General features: G+C 41.8%; 1 protein-coding gene across 2 annotated transcripts in view; it reads left to right on the forward strand.

Moving 5' to 3' along the window:
• Window positions 1-17,793, forward strand: part of BCAR3 (BCAR3 adaptor protein, NSP family member) — an 87,743-nt gene that overhangs the window by 28,945 nt on the left and 41,005 nt on the right. For both annotated transcript variants that reach the window (XM_081194979.1, XM_081194980.1), the window contains exon 3: window positions 6,723-6,762. In XM_081194979.1, the coding sequence (XP_081051105.1) occupies window positions 6,723-6,762 (40 nt within the window). The remainder of the gene's footprint in view (window positions 1-6,722; window positions 6,763-17,793) is intronic.

Raw genomic sequence — 17,793 nt, forward strand, 5'->3', positions numbered from 1 at the left:
CCATTGCTGATGTAAAAGAGGAGCAAAATGGGGAGGGGTAGAGGGAGAGCATAACTTGGAACCCTCAGGCATGAATAACTTCCATTCTGACCTCTTGGCATTTGAGATCACTTATTTGCATTTCAGCTAAAAAGAAAAGAAAAGTGAATTTTCAGAGAACTGTAAGCCACAGTTTCCTATGAGCACAGTGTGGTCTGTTGCAATGTTGGTATATAGAGTTCACATACCAGCATTCTTCTTTGGTAGATGGATAAGATACCCTGTTGACCTTGTTGGGATTTGATTTGGCGTTTGAATCCTAATGTATTCCTGAAGTCTTGGTTGCACATACAGGTATAGTTTGGCAAATGCTCAAGTCCGGGCCAGGTAAGTCCAGTCAAGGTCCTTCTGCACCTTAACTGCAAACATCCTAACACCTGCTGTTCCCCACACCACCCCTGACATGCAGATTGTGTACAGGAGGAGTAGAGCTGCATGCTGGGAGCTTGGGAAAAGTAAGCACAGTGACACCAAGAAACGATTTGTAATGGCCTGCCCCAGAACTGCAGTAAGTTCAGAAGCTGCTGGCAGCAAATGCTGTACTGAAGCTCTATAGGAGTTCTGTTTGCACAGTGCAGGTTTCAATGGTATTATAAGGAACTTAATGAACAATATAGTTGTCCCCCAAACACTTGGTTCTTCTGTTTTAAAAAGGCTTCCGAGATCCAGCTTCACTGCAATGCTCTGTGTCTTAGCTTTCACATTTTCCTCTGGTGATTCTAAGTCTGGGTAGGGGAAGCCTTTCAAATTTGTTTTACACTTACATGCTTACTCAGTTTCAAATCTCCTGAACTAGTGACTGACACACACACGGACAACTCTTCACTTGTGAAATGAGCACATGCCATGTACTCGAGTGTACGTGTTGGTTAACTTAATTGACAAATACCAAATGCCAAAGAATGTATTCTCATCTCAAGAGATTTATGCATCTAAGAGTCCTAAGAATGAGCATTGATAATGAATTGGAGTCCAGCTGTGAAGTGCTTGGTAGATGACAGAAGTGGGGCTATTTGAAACCTAAAGGAAACTGCTTTTTAGCTTTTATTTTTGGTGTGAAAATGCTGTTCAAAGACTGTATTCAAATATTGTGTGCAAAATGTGGTGCTAAAATGCTATAGATTATTGTAACAATAGAAATGTGAACTACATTTACTTGATGCAAAGTTTTAGAGGACAAAAAAGTTTCCTTGGATCAGTCTTGTGATGAGCCACTTGCACATGTAATGTTATGCAACTTTTTATGCATGATCCTGCTGAAGTTAAGGAGTTCTGAAATTCCACTGACACGTGGTGGCTATGTGCCCTAGTTGTTTACAGTTCTCTGTTTGAATGGTTGTGTTGTTCAAGTTTATAAAGAACTGTAAGAAGGGAGAGCAGCGTTCTTGGAGCTGTCCATTGACATTCTGCACCTTGACAGCAGACCAAACAGTTGTACAGGTCACCAGCTCAGTCATCCCCAATCGGTCCTGAGAAGGACATAAAAATAATACATTTAACCAGTGCTTTTCTCTGGGGGGACGTGCAGGGGGACGCATACCCCTAAACATTTTGTGAATCTAAGTTTGGCCTCATCGAGGAGCAGTATTTCAATATGAGTAGGAAAATGAGAGTACCCCTAAACATTTTTTTTAAAGAAAAAAGCACTGCATTTAACCAAGTGCAGTTTTTCATAGGTTACCATGCATTTAAGGTGGTGCAAAATGGTTTTCCCTTTTTACATGCAAATTCAATAAAAGGATATCGTAGTTTTCCAAATTTGTTTCATTAATTTCATTTTATTAATGCTCTCATCTTGTACATTAACAATATAAATTATGAACACAAATAAACTGGGCTGCCATCTATGGGACATATGTCTCAAGAAAGGCTCATTATAGTGTGTGTATTTTTCATTTTTGCAGTCACATCAAAACTTTGTCAACTCAGATAGGGACATGGAGTGAAAATTGTTAATCAATTTTTGTATGTATGGAAGGCGAATATTTCTTCTTCCAGCACTGAAGCACCACACCAAGACTTCACCCTAAAAAGGGCTTACAACTGAGTTGTTCTCTGGATCCAGCACAACTGCAGTATGCTATCATACTAACAGTAATGTCTTTGCTGCTTTGAATAGAAATATCTCATTTAGTAGCAGGATTTGCAAGTCAGAGGTATGTGTGTGAGAGAGAGATGCTTAAAACTGGAGGGAAATGTTGATGCCTCCAAAAGGTTAGCACTCTAAAGCATGGGTAGGCAAACTAAGCCCCAGGGGCCAGATCCAGCCCAGTCGCCTTCTAAATCCGGCCTGGGGATCAACGTGTTTTTACATGAGTAGAATGTGTCCTTTTATTTAAAATGCATCTCTGGGTTATTTGTGGAGCCTGCCTGGTGTTTTTACATGAGTAGAATGTGTGCTTTTATTTAAAATGCATCTCTGGGTTATTTGTGGGGCATAGGAATTCACCCCCCCCAAAAAAAATAGTCCAGCCCCCCCCCCAAGGTCTGAGGGACAGTGGACCAGCCCCCTGCTGAAAGTTTGCTGATCCCTGCTCTTAAAGGCAACTCTAAAGGTTTGTTTTGCCTCTAGTGTGCAGTTTCTGAGTGTCTGTGATGTCACCCCAAATAGTTTCTAAATTGATGCTATTCTTCAATTGAGAAGCTGCTTTTTGTTATAATTGTTCTCTTATCTTCTAAAGAACAAAACATCTTTTCCTTTCCAATGCTAATGAGCTCCTCTCTACATCAAATGCTCTTTTGTTGACATGGAAATAAGACTTATCTGATGACTGGGAAGCCAAACATACAGTGCAAACTCTACACTTGTGTGAGCCCCACGGCTTACTTGATTTCATCATATATGCAAGTAGAAAGCAGCCTGTAAGCAAACAGCAAAAGATACCCCAGGGAGGTAGTGATGTAGGTGGGTTCCTACAGAAAGTTAAGATCCCTTTTAACCAGGAACTTTTTATAATGCCAGATGAAAGATGGCTTATTAAGGCAGCGAAACAAGCTTTCAACTGCAACTGATACTCAAGGTCTCAATGAGCAGCTGTGTTTGAGCACAGTTGTAATCCTGTTGATTTATCTCCGGTGACCCCATAAACATGGCTAATTAGAATTGGTGGTAAGAGACTGTAACAGTGGCGGTTTGTTTTCTTTATTGGTCTCTTTAATATGTTGCTTGCAGAGAAATAAATTGGGGGGGATTGTAGCTGATAACCTTAAGAGGCACTGCTCTGGGAATGTTTTCACATAGGTACGCAAGCCTGTAGCCAGCTGTCTTTGGTTTGTGGGGTGGGGAGACAGATGGCAAGTCATTATGAAAAAGCTTATTATCAGGCTTCCTCAAACTCAGCCCTCCAGATGTTTTGAGACTACAATTCCCATCATCCCTGACCACCGGTCCTGCTACCTAGGGATAATGGGACTTGTAGGCCAAAAACATCTGGAGGGCCGAGTTTGAGGAAGCCTGGCTTATATTAGATGCCTACCTACCTACCTATATATCTGTCCTGAGAAACAATGGAGGAGTGTACCTTTGTGAGGTCAAACCATTGGAAGATTACAGCGTCTTCTGTGGCTGTGGAGACCAATATGGGAGAGACATGTTTCTTTGCAACTGGGGCTGATGATGGCATCCAGTTGTGCAGATGCAGATGCACCATGGCATTTCTTCTCTCTGCGCTCTTCCCAGTGGTCTTTCCTCTTCTGGTCACCGCTGTGGATACACAACCTGACTGATCATCTTCAGGCGCTGTGGTCATCTTCAAGGGCTTCCTGCATGGCAGGGTTGACGTTGCCAGCCTTCATGTCACATTTGCAGACATCTTTGTAACACAGAGTTGGTCTGACAAAGGGCCTGGTGCCTGAAACCATCTCCCTGTACAGCACATCCTTGTGGATTCGGCCATCTTCAATTCTGATACACACACACATTCATGAATTCCTCTCAAAGGGAAAAATGTCAGGGGACAGCTCAAAATAGAGCTTCGTGACAAGAAATCATTTCATTAAAACATTGCAACAATAAATGGTACTGTAAATTAGTAACGTAAAGGAGTTTTTTGGAGGATAGCCTTATCCTCCATGAAACCATCAATGGCAACTCATCATGATGGTCATGTTTTGCCTCCAAAGTTTGAGGCAGCAGTGCTTCAGAATACAGTGGTACCTCGGTTTAAGAACAGTCCGGTTTAAGAATGATTTGGTTTACAAACTCCGCAAAACCGGAAATAGTGTCCCGGTTTGAGAACTGTACCTCGGTCTAAGAACGGAATCCAAACCGTGGGAGGTCTCATTAGGGAAAATGCGCCTCGCTTTAAGCACAGTTTCGGTTTAAGAACGGACTTCCGGAAGGGATTAAGTTCGTAAACTGTACCAGTTCTGCAGGACGAGAGAGCTCTCCTGTGCTCACGTTTTGCTTGTGGGTTTCCGACGGGTATCCAACTGGCCACTATGAGGACAGGATCCTGGAATAGATGGGCCATTGGCCTGATCCAGCAAGTTCTCTTTATTTTCTTGAATAAGACTTGCATACAATCCAGTGACATCCAGGAACAACAAAGATGGGTCAGGTGCACTGGGTGGACAGCAGTGGCGGGCGAACCCTTTCCGGCTCCCGGGACAGCGCAGCCTGTATGGATGCGCATGTGTGGCATCCCATATGATCGCCGTGCGAGAGGCGCTCATATGGACTGTGGGCGTCCTTGGCTGCTCTACAGCTGGGGGGAGGCAGGCGCCATCTTGTCACCTCTCCCAGAGTGGCACCTGGGGCGGATTGCCCCCTCCATTCCCCCCTTCCTACGTCTCTGGTGGACAGGGAGCTAAAACATGCTCTTGCTCCCCAGTATGGGCCCACACATGGGGCAAATGGGAGACATTTGTATTCAATCTGGTCCAGTCTTCGTTTCTACTCTGAACTGGTACCTTACTCTACTCTGCTGCTACCTTAGTTTTGTATCCCAGCCAGGACAGAAGCTGTGCACATGTCGTTTAACTCAGATGAACATGAATATTGGACCTCAGTTTATAGACTTCTGGATTTTGGAGAGCTTAAAATAATCTTTTCTGAAACAATGCAGAGACTGGAAAACAGAATTCCTTATCAAATTGGCTCCAGAGAAAGTAAATTGCAGCCCATTAAATTTTTTTGAACTTGGATATCAAGTTACAAGCAGAAGATCAACTTAACAGACGTCTTCTAAGAAGATGCTTGTCATACAGCACAATCTGTCCTAAATGTGTTTACCGCAAAGTAAGGCCCTCAGATTTCAGTGGGATTTACTTTCATTGCCGCCTTAGACAAACAAACACATTCACAGCTGGCCCTCTTCATTTTTACTCCAGAATAGATTAATTTGAACATCCAAATGAAACTTTCACAACACAAGATGTTGTGGTGTGGCGCACTGAGTTGCCGTTGGAAGGGTGTGTTATAATACTTTTGTTACTCTTTGGCAGGATGACTGTAGTAAGCCAAGCTTCCTTTGCACAACCTATCCTTGAAGTAGCTTGATCATCTGTATCTCACTGCCAAGAGTTAAGAATGATTTTATTGCTCTTCCAAGTGCAGATATGTGATAAAATGTGTGGTAGAAAATGCAGTAAAATGATAGCCTGTGTATGCAATTAATTTCTAGTTCTTGTGGTTCTGAAGAATTAAGACCATGGGTACAGTCCACATCTCATTTGTAACTCTTGGCATAGCTCACTGTTTGTTTGAATAGAACTAATACCATCCCATGCTTTGTATAAAACCCATAGTCAACACAGTAAGTTGAAAGCAAATATAGAATTCGTTCTATATTTCTGAAGAAGTGTCCATGCACACGAAAGCTCATACCAATAACAAACTTAGTTGGTCTCTAAGGTGCTACTGGAAGGAATTTTTTTTTTTGTTTCAACTACAGCAGACCAACACGGCTATCTAGCTGTAAATAGAATTCGTTATTGCATCGTTTCCAGGCCTACCTTGTGTGTTATCTCAGGAGTTTCTTATTTCGAGTTAAGAAATCCATAGAAAGGGCTTCAGTTACTTTTGTGTGTTTATTTTCAATATGTGTTGACATTTTGACAATCCAAACTGAATGTGTGCCAAAGCTGTGATTTCTATTTCACTTGGGGAAGAGCTTGATCATCAGACACATTTAAAGGTCCTCTTGGATATATTCAACTTAAATGGCCCCTTCCCCAAAGTGAGAGAGACTACTACTGTGATGGTTTCCCTTTATTATTACAACACAGTACAGTCCTGTATTTTTCTGATGTGTGCCTTTGATAGTACGGGTTCATTTACTTGAGCAGTTTCACACCTCCTTGCATCTGGTTTTTAAAGAGATATAAATGAGAGAGATGCAGTCTTCAGTATTTTTTTTCTCTATTTGGCCATGGCATGCTCATATAATCATCTTTCTAAAAGGTGAGCATGAATTGTAAACAATCGTATAAAGTGGTTGTGTAAACTGGTTCTAATTCTGCCTTTGAATACGATAAGATGAACATGATCATGATGCACATAGTATGTGAATTATAACAATGGCAGATAAATAAACAGATGCTCTACAGTTCCTAAGCTTTCAACTTGTGTGTGTAGTGTGTTGCATTATTCATGCCGCTTGATCCAAAAAGCAAATAAAATGTTGATTTTGTTCTAAATCAGACAAAACCTTTGTACTCATTGCTGTACTTCTCATTTGCAGAGATCAGAATGCTATGGACCCAGCTATGGAGTATGTAAAGGTATGAAATATTACTTAATTACTTCCAAGTCCCTGTAAAAAATAAAAATAAAAAAGGCTAAAATTCATTATCTTATTAGTAAATGCCAATAATTGCAAGTGTATCTCTTCTCTGGTTCATTGTTCCACAGTATTATGGTGATTTGATTCTCAAGGAAAAAAGGGGTAGCTAATTAGAGTGCTTGTATCAAACAAGTAGAAAGTAGATAAGGTCACTTTGTGACCTTGGTAATTAATCAGCACTGTCACTAAGGGTTTTTTCATTTTCTTTTGATTATATTCCAGTATTCATGGTCTTGCATCTGCAGTTTGATCCCTAGTGCCACAAACTGCATTGGCAACAGGGCACTTTGAGTAGAGTCAAATACTGACCTATGTAGGAAAAGGGAATATTTTGTTTTTATGTTTATACTTTTTAAAAATACGTTTTGTTTATATATTTATATAAACAAGCTTTATATGCCATTTGATGGCTTTACAAAAATTTAAAATAGAACATTGAAATTATTGATAAAAACAGTTTATTTGAAAGCAGTCAAAAGATGATTAAAAACAACAGTAGCTAAAAACACACGTAAGCTTCTACATGTCTGGGATGGCTTGCTTGAACAAAAAACAAAAACAAAATATTTTAAGCAGGCACCAAAAAGAATACAGGAAAGACACCTGCCTGATGTCAATAGGCAAGGGGTTCCAAAGTTGTAGATGCTGCCACACTAAAAGATTGACTTACAGGTGTGGAACAGGTGTTATGAGGCATCTGTAATAGTGCCAGTTCCACAGATAGATAGTACTGGGGATTGAATAGTTCAGAGCCACACCACATAGCATTTCGACCGGGGGTCAAAAAGCACTCTCCTGTTAACGCTTCCTGGACTTGGTCCTGTAGACAGGACTGGAGCCACTGTAACACAGCGCTCTAATTCCCTTCCCGCAGAGCCAGTCCAGGAAGATACCATGGTCAATGACAGCGGTTTTCAACCAGTGAGCCGTAGCACCCTGGGGTGCCTTGAATGATGGTCAGGGGTGCCACAGGCAACACGGGCCTCTGTCCCTCTTTCCTTCTCTGATGCCCTATTGCGTCTCTGCCTCCCAAAGGTGTGCACAGCTGTTCGTTGCAGCAGCCCTGGCTACAAGCTCTCCAGGCGAATGAAGCCTCTGGTGCTAGCCAGGGAGGAGGCACCTCTCTTTGGGGTGGGGGCAGCTCAGAGACTGGGTTGGTAGCCGCCTGGAGGACTCCCAAGGAGAGAAGAGAGGAGGCTAAAGGAACACTCCGCAAGGGAGGGTGTTCGAAAAGGGGCAAGGGCTGCTGGCTCTACAGGCAAGGGCTTCTGGGGCTCAGAGCATGTTTCCCCACAGAAAGAATGTGGTTGGTCAAGGGAGCCGTGGACTCAAAAAGGTTGAAAACCTCTGGTCAATGATATTGAAAGCTGCAGAAAGATTGAGAAGCAGGAGCAAGATTGCACTCATTCCCCTTGGCCCTACTCTCTGTAAAGGTCATCCATCAGTGACCATGGCCAGAACTCAACCCCTATCGAAATTGATCTAAATACTGATTTAATTCTGCTGAACATTATTAGTGTATAGTTTTGATATTTTATAGTGTTTCAAATTGCTTGTCTATGTTTTAAGCCACTGTGGGATATATTTTATTTCTATAAATAAAATTCTAGAAGGCACAATTCTAGAAGGGAGTCGTTTTTCGTATGTTGTGATGCTATCATGTAAAAGGCCCTTAAAAAATGTCCTAGGCCTTACAGGCTGATAAGCTACTGCCTCATACTTGGAAGCTGCTGCAACAACAACATTAAATGTTTCTCCAATTGAAACATCTGGCATGGGGTATGTGTTTAAGCGATTGCAGATACCTGCTTTTTTCCACTCATAGCAAACATCTTCATTATGTGCTAGTCTTCTAACTGCAGGGAGAGTTTGCATATTTTCATATAATGGAAGGTATTCAAATGTTCAACATTCCCAGTTTGGAGGCAGCGAGGGACAGTCCAGGCAGTGGAGTGTGAAACACTCAAGTCATTCTCGTGATTTGTGTATTTGAGATACAGAGCATCAACTTATTTCAACTCTGAATTAGTTTTGCATACACTCAATCATAGGCTTGTGTGCTCTTTCATATATATATATATGTGTGTGTGTGTGTGTGTGTGTGTGTACATACGTACACACGTGGTGGTCATTAACAGAGTTCTGAAAGCAGACAAACATTGGCTTAGGGAATATTGCTGAAACATGGGATGGAGAAAATTATTTCATTTGGTATTTTAAATTATTCAGTTCCAGTTTTATATGTACATAGCTATCAAGCCAGAGCACACACTTCTTCAGATTTTGCAATGCAGTTTCAGTTACCCAAAAAATGTGTGTGAGAATGAATATTCTCCAGAAAAAAAGATTAAAAACCATGCATTTTAGGGGAATGTTCACCATTTACATATAAATTTCATAGGTGTGTGTGTGTGTGTGTGTGTGTGTGTGTGTGTGTGTAATTCATAGATAGATAGATAGATAGATGATAGATAGATAGATAGCCGAATAATGATAAAAAGGTTCCATATGTTATGTGAACTCCCTTTCTGAATGGGATGGAATCATACCATAAGTGTTGACAGTCAAACAATAGCCTGGTCAGATCCTGAGGATGCTCAGGGTTTTTTTTTTTTAAAGTAACTAACTTTTATTCTCCCTTCCTTTTGTGTTAAAGTTGCACAAGAAATGCAGTTGCAACTGAAGCACAAAGTCTGCTTGTTTTCCTTGAGCTCAGAGTTAAATCACATTCTGGGCTGTCTGTTGGTTATCTCACCTCTTCCTTTCCGGTAATCTTTTTATAGAAATAAGCAACTTTGATAAGAAGCTAGTCATAAAAATAGGCCTTCGGCTGTAGCTCTGTGTACTTACTTGGGAGTAAGCATCACTCATTCCAAGTAATCATGAACAGATCAGACTGTTAGACAACAGTCCTGCTTGGTTGTAGAAAAGTCTCACTGCAGCAATTTGTGTCTTTTACACACGGCAGATTACGTTCAGGGGTGTTGAAGGATGTGGTTTGGACCGATTCCAAATACATTAAGATGGGATGGGTTCCCTTCCAGCCTGCTGGTGTCCCAGAAATGTTCTGTAGAGCTTCCTGTGGCAGGAACCATAGCATGGATGAATGATGTCTTCATGACACACCAAGGGCGTGAGAGGATGTGCACGGGCTTATAGTCGCATATGTGCAATCAATGGATTTCACAGACGTCTGGGTAAATTATTCATTTGCTTAAAGCTATAGGTCAGAGGGTCTCAGACTTTGACCCACCAGGCCAAACCCAAGTTTGGAAGTTAGCTATTGAAGCCTTCTCAAGTGTAACTAATGGGATATCTATGCAATAGTTCCTCCTAGTTTGACCCACTTTGAGAATGGTTCTCTGCATGTGACAGGAAGAGTAAAAGCTCTTGCAGTGATAAACCTTGGGACAGGCACATGGCAAGCTTTGCAGCATCTGCTATGGTGTGGATCCTATAGCTGTATCATACGTGTGCAAAAATTAGGAGTAGGTAGTGCTGTCACTTGTATCTCAACTTACTTTTTAATTTATTTTTTTAAAATTAAAAGCAAGGTTTCCCTGCTCTTAGATCTGTTCAGAAGTTTGAAGGCAATAGCTAGTGGGATGGGGAGAACTTCCCTGAATAGGATTCCTAGTGTTTGTAGGGCAGGCCTAGAAAAGTGCTTTCCGCTGTCCTATAACTAGCAGAGTGAGAATAAAGAATGCAAAGCAAAGGAATATTTGCAAATTTGTACTGCAAGTTTAAGAACCCAACTTTGTCATTTTCAATGTTTTTTACTTATAAAAATTAAACTTCTCATCAGTTCAACTCTTGCATTGGCCAGTCTCAGTCTTCTTTATATTTCAAAACATAGGAAGATGGCCTGTAGTACAGGTTCTGTAGGTCTCAGCTCATTGCAACCCAGTCAGATGAGTGGGGTATAAACAATAACATTCTGTGTCTCAGTTTTCTCTGACTAGGGTTCCTGTTTCCATAAATGAGGGATCAGGATGAACTCAGCTCAAAGATTGCAGTGGCATGCTCAGTTGGTTATAGCAGGTGTTGACAACTCTAAGGTTGCAGGTTCGATCCCCATATGGGCAGCTGCATATTCCTGCATTTCAGGGGCTTGGACTATATGATCCTCTGCATCCCTTCCAACTCCACGATTTTACAATTCTGTGTGGCATGGGGACATTCTGCAATTTGTTTTAAGATTGCATGGAGATTATATGCTAGTAGAAATACTTCAGTATTTTCTGTTAGTGGTAGAACAACGGCAGAAGAGTCAAAACAACTAGTACCAAGCAACTTTTTCACCACCAACCTGATATAGGATCACATAGTAGCATTTCATAGGATTAAGCCACTTTAGAAGCTAGTGTTGTCCTGCCAAATGCCTAAGAATCTTGCCACCACTACTGGCCCACTTCCAGGTTGCTTTTCAGCAGCAGAAATATGGGTAAGATTCACTTCCACATCTTGGCAGGACAATGCAACGACTTGCTGGTCCGATGTTACTACTAAGCAAATGGTCATGGCATCTGCCTTCAGTGGATAAAGTGTGATCTTGCCAGACCTATTTGAGTGAAGATAAAAAGTTTCTCCAGTTTTTAAGAAAATAATTACAGCCTGTATGTGTCTATGCAATAAACAGTACTGAGCTATGATGGCCATTTAAACTCTATTTATAGTCTCTATTTATAGTCTCATTTTGAACAATACCTTTCATCATCTGTGCTTTCCTCTAGTTTGACAAACGCTTCTCTGTGTCTCCGAAGCAAATTATTAGTCTTGCTTTTTGGATGTAAATTAAGAGCTCTGCCTTGGATACAGCAATGGAGAGTGAAAGCAGAAGGAATTAATGTTGCTCAGGGACATGTGAGGAGGGATATTTTTAGCCTACTCATTTTTTCCTGTTGTTGCATAGATTCTTGGGGAGGAGGCATTCTTAATGGTTCTTTAGGTCGTATGTGTTAGCGTTAATAGCCGAATGCAAATGAATGCATTTTATAACCTCTAAAGTATTGATGCATTAGGTCATTCTGTGGATTAAAAAAGGAGGCTGCTAATTATACAAAAACCAGTCTTGGGAACAAGCGAATGTACTGATCTGCTGGAGTCTCAGTACTGAGAAGTGGCCATATGACGAGGGCTTTTCCTTTGTTCTGTGAGCTCTGATGAAACTGGTCACAGTTAAATGGCTCTTTTAGAGTTGGGCTTTTATTCCCCAAGTGAAAACAGGCCAATCTTCTTTGGGATGGCTGCTTGCAAGGAGCTGTGAAAGAAATTCTGTATTTCCTCATGAAAGAGAAATGCTTTTTAATAAGGCAGAATAATAGCAACAGTCAGATGCACCTTAGAGGTTTTGTTTTTTGTTTTGTTTTTAATAATATGGAAAGGCAAACTGGCTTCTAGAGGATTTCCTCACCCGTCTGCCTTTGCCTGAGACTGCACATGAGCAGCTTAAATGCCTTCTCTCTGTGGGGGAGAGCAGCTAAGACAGTGCCAGCTGTGAGTGCAGAAGAGAACAGTACTGGAGCATTTGCAATAAAATTTGTAGAAGCGCTCTGGCATGGCCTCCCTCCTCACCCACTGTCAGCACTGAAAATCTGTTTTGCATAGAAGAAGGTTTGTTTCTGCTGTGCATGGATCTGGAGAAAGGAAGGTGGAAGAATGAATCCCATCACAGCCTTAAAAGGAAATATTACTGTTGAATACTGATGTTGGGCGCAAGCTTTGAAGAATAGTTCTTTATAGATGACTTGGGGGAGGGTTGTCTGGTGGGATAGAACTGCGGAATTTATTACAGTTTCCCCAGCGATTACAGTCAGAAGGCATGTTCTTAGTTTTCCCAGTGGCATCGCTGAGAGCACCTGTAGGGATGTAACTCTTCGAATTGCCAGTTGTTGAGGAATCACAAGCAGGGGGAATTCTATTGCCCTTGTTTCCTGTGTGCAGGATTCCCAGAAGTACCTGGTTAACCACTCTGGGAAACAGAAGATGCTGGACTAGATAGGCCTTTGGTTTTATCTTGCATCCGCTCCCAGTAAAGTGATCATAACAGGTTTCTTTTTCTAAAAAAAAAGATATCCAAATGTCATCTCATTTACTGTATACAATTCTGAACACATGTGGCAACATTTCCTGTCTGCATGAGTTGTTGTTGTTGTTGTTGTTAGGATGTGGGGAGGGGAGCAGTGTATTAGCCTGTCGCTGTGTGGGCAGTTTCATTCAAGTGTAGTAGTAGCATATGAACATGGGTGCTAAGATAAGAAGATGCACCGAACCTCACTAGAAAGCCCGTTTCTAGTGTGAGGTGAAATCTAAAGATCTCTAGTGCACATGCAAGGAACATTTAAAAAAGTCACTCCCACAAAATATCCCCCCAACAGCAAAACAGGGACGATGATACTACCAAGGAAAGACTTAAATGAGGACTGCAAATTTACTGTCCACAGGTTGGAAAAGTTGTGTTAAGCCCTTGCAACATGATACAGTTCTGAATTCACTTTCAACTGTTTACAGAGAGGAACCAATCATGAAGTTCAAATGGTCCCTTGTGATAATACCCAAGACACCCACTGGTAGAATTCTGTATCTTGTTGAAGAAGAACCACATGTTAGTCTTGCCCTCTTTCTCAGATGGAACCTTCTATTCTAAGCTTTTCTTTCACACATTGATTCTGGACAGAGAGAGCTTGGCCCCTGTGATTTTGGTATTGGTGCTCTCAAGACTGGATTATGGAGTTGCTCTGTGTGGGACTTCTCTGCAGTTTAACTCGGAAGCGGCAGCTGGTTCAGAATGCAGCAGGCTAGGTTGTGTTGACTGTGGTGCTCCATTGACACCATATTGACTCATTCCTCTGCTAAAGGAGCTGCACTGGCTGCAAACATGCTACAGGGAGCAGTTCAAGTTTCTGCTTTTAGCATTTGAAACCCTAAACAACTTGGGACCATGATATCTTGCCACCTTGCCTACTCTTGTCTCTGGCCAGCGACTGCACTCCTCATATGGGCCGCTGCTGAGAGTACCATATTCTCCATAGGTGCACTTGGCCTATACTAGAAACTGAGCTTTTAGGTTTGCAGCTCCAGCTCTCTGGAATCAGTTACCAGCTGCAATCAGACAGTGATGTTTAGGTGCCTGCTGAAGTCAAACCCATTCATTATGGAAGATCAGTTTAATATCTGATGAAATTGTTCAGCTGGGCGGCATTCAGCTAAGGAGCCCCACCATGGAAGCTCTACAAGACCTTCTGCTTGAACAGGGGGGTTCCTTTCTCTGCCCTGTGCCCCCAACCCCAAAATGGCTTGGAGGGGGGAGTTCAGAAGAACCCCCAAAACAGCATATGTGTATGTGTGGGGATTGTTCAGTATGTCACATTCTGTTTAGCTGAAACGCTCGGGTAGATGGAATAATCACAGTAGCTTGACATTGAATTCCACCCATTGGTTTTTGTGTGTGTTTGTATGGAAAGTTTTATTGTTTCGAAGTTTGCTGAACTGATTTTATTGTTCTTAGAGCTTGTGTACTCTTGTTTTTACCGTGGACATCACTTTGATGGCTTTATGCTGTGAAGCGGTCTCTAAATTTGTATAAGAATAATAAAAATAAGAATTGCCCCTGATGCCCATTGACCACCGGCCCTCAGCCTCGTAACCCACCCACCCAGTTCCCGCCACTCATTGTTGGTTCTGCCCTTGCATTTCCTTTGGGAAACATTGATCCGCATGGCTTTACAGCCCAGGCTGGTGTTTTATAGAGCCGACCTCCCCTGTAGGAAACATTGGTACTCATCTAGTGACATTTATTGGGTGGTAAATCAAGAGAGAACTGAGAGCAATTGCTTTTATTACTTTTGCCAAATTAAAGCTAAGCACATTTTTGCAACTCATTGGTTCTTTGGACAATGATTGCACTCGTGACCGGTTACCGGCACTAATCTTCTTGCCATTGTGGGTCACACACCCACATGTCAGATTAATGTTGGTGCCAAAAAAGATAAACTGAAACAGTTTCTCTGTTGGACACGGAAGGTTGGCTTTTTCTGAAGCTCGTCTCTTTGGCATTACTAGATTTTAAAAGAGGGTCATATGAAATCTATTAAGAATGTTGCTTCGTGTGAATCACAAATGGCTTTGAAAACTGAGTAGAGAACATCTTGTTTCAAATTATTTGTAGTTTATATTTTGCTCTTCTAGAGTAAGTACTCAGAGCAGTTTGGGAATTGTACCTCTGTAAAGGTTCTCACACCCTTTACAAACTTCAGTTCCCATGAATTTTTGGAGGAAGCCATGGCTGTTAAAGTGTTATAAGAGTGCTTTGAATGTGTGATATGGATGTGACCTTAGAAAATAAAGAAATAACCAATACATATATGAACATGACCAAGCACTGTTTTATTTTCAAAACCAAATATAGGAACATCACATTCTTGTAATAAGGCTATCCTATCCAAATTTCATTTTATCAAGCTTTAGAGTGATGCATGCCTGTTTTGGAATCTGCACATCATCCACAGTTGCACCATTTAGATTCTCTACACATATTTAAAGTGCATGAAGGTAACCGATGATGGAAACTAGGAGGCAACAACTTTAAACACGCATAAGTATATAAAATGAGAGTTGTCATGGTGATCCATAGTTAAAAGTAGAAGTTGACAAATGTGTCCTCTTTTTTTGGTCTTCAGAATATGTCAACCCTACTTGGCAGGCATGGCAATGCTTCTGCTACTATCTGCCCTTTCCTTGTGATGCTGGTAGCCTTAAGCACAGCTATGGTTGTCCATCCCACTTGTCCAGGGTGCAAGCCTGGACAGTGTGTATGAAGGTCCTGGGCTGCCCAGATGACAAGACCCCCTCTCTGTCTCGATGTGGTCCAAAGAAAAACAGAGCAAAATGTTTGGCACCAGCTTGGCTGCAGGAGTTGCTAGGAGGCGGCATGCAAGGTACCATCCAGCTGCCTTAGGGACACCACTCCAGGTTCGTGTAGGGTTTACTCCTTAGCCTTTTCTTCTCCCAAAGATGTCCCACAAGGCAGTGGGTTCAGGTTTTTCCTCGGGGTTTACTCCCAAAGTCTCGCAAATAAGTATAGCCGCAAGGCAGCAGAGGTTTAGAATCAGAATTTTCCGGGGACTTCCGGGTTAGCGCCTCCGGCAATGGCGGATTTCCTCTGATCGGGAGGAATCCACTCTGTGGAAACTAGGGTCTGGACCGCGGAGACCCATTAAAAACCACAGGCGGGAGAAGCCTGTGGACGTGGGATTCGGCTGGCACCTTTCGTGCCTCCCCTACTTGTGGGGAAACCCGGTTTCGGGGATACGGAGCGACGTGGGGTGAGTGGCGTGGTGCTTCGAATCGACTGCTTTTTTCACGGAGTGAAGCTGCATTGCTGTTGCCAGAGAGCGCTGACTTTCCTGTGGACAATTGGACTTTAAACAACTACCCGTGAGTAGAACGGAAAATTGGATCTCCAAACATCTTAATTTGGCATCGAAACGGGAAGGTTTCAAACAGGAAGTCCGCCTTCCTCTTTTGTAAATAGATCAAAGCAAAGACGTTGCAAGCTAAAGTCTGGAAAGTCTTTTGTAAAGGATTAAATCTCCATCAGCTAAAATTACTAAACCCCCCTTGGAAGCAGGAGAAGAGGGGGAAAATTCTAGATCGTTTAAGCCTGCAGGAGAGAGAGTGAAGAAAGTTAAATCACCACCGTTTCGAACCTGGGAATGGGCTGCCAGTAAGATTGACGTTTTGGGAAAGTTCATTGACTGTGAATAAAACGTATGTTGACAGATAGTTAAATAAGAGAAATATATTGTTTCCATTGTTTCCTTTTGCACTTAAAAGGAGCAAAAAAAGTAACTGAAAATCGAAACTAATTCTGTCACTGGATCTGCGTTCGATGGATACAAATAGAAATTGTTTCCCCTAGAGGGAGCTTTTGAAACTGTTGCAGGAGTGGAGCTGGGGAATTTTCCAGCTGCCGAGATTAAAGAGCGTGAGAATCAGAGTCTGACCTTGGACAAGAATGTTGACAGAAGAAGCCTTAGTGATTGCATTTTGCAAGACAAGTGCTTTTTTGGAACAGCTTCATGAGAAGCCGGATGTGTGGATTAATAAAATTGACAATTTGGGACAAAAAATGACTTGAGTTGGGACAAAAAGGGAATATCTATACAGAAATTACTCAGGAATTGACCCAGGAATCTGTTTTGACATGGCAAGCTGTGGAGAAGACGAAGGAGAAAGTTGTTGTTGAACCTCAAGTAATTCAAGTGGAGAGAGCACCGGCCTCACAGAAGCAATTTGATGATCATAAGCTGTTGCCCTTTATGATCGAATCTAGAGAAAGCCAGATTTGGTGGGATGGAGCCCTGCTTGGATTGGAGAAGGAAAGTTGGATAGATCCTCCAATGCAGGGATGCTCTGGCCTTTGGGATCTGGATTTGGGTCGGGGGAGAGTGGCGCTCTGAAATATCTTTTGGACTTTAGTTTTGACTATGGAGAATGGGCTGACCCGTCGAGAAGGAATAAAGATATTGCTAGGTTGGAGTTTCCCCGAGATCTACTCCTCAGTGCCAAAGAAAGGAAATTAAGAACAAGATCAGCAGAACATAAAGTAAAGTGCATGTATAAATATGAAGAAGATCTGCAGAAGGGACATGGAAGAGAGTTAAGAGCCTCGGACAGAAGGTCACCAGGTTGATGGACTATATGGTATTGATAGAAAGGACTGACAGAATCCGAGACCAGGGAGAAGAGACGGTGGAAGAAGATTGGAAAAAAAGTTTAAAAAAATTTAGAGTAATGTTGCAAAATTAATGAGTGTTAGAAAAATGTTGGAATGAAATTATATGGCTTTAGTAGAAATGTTATAAGGAGTTAAGTATAAATAAGTTTTAGGGTTTTAATGGTAAGATAAGGTTAAAACAAATTAAGATAATTAAATGACAGAAAACTGTGAAAGATGGAAAGGATTTGC

This window comes from Podarcis bocagei (assembly GCF_964188305.1).
Source record: "Podarcis bocagei genome assembly, chromosome: 5".
NCBI lineage: Eukaryota > Metazoa > Chordata > Lepidosauria > Squamata > Lacertidae > Podarcis > Podarcis bocagei.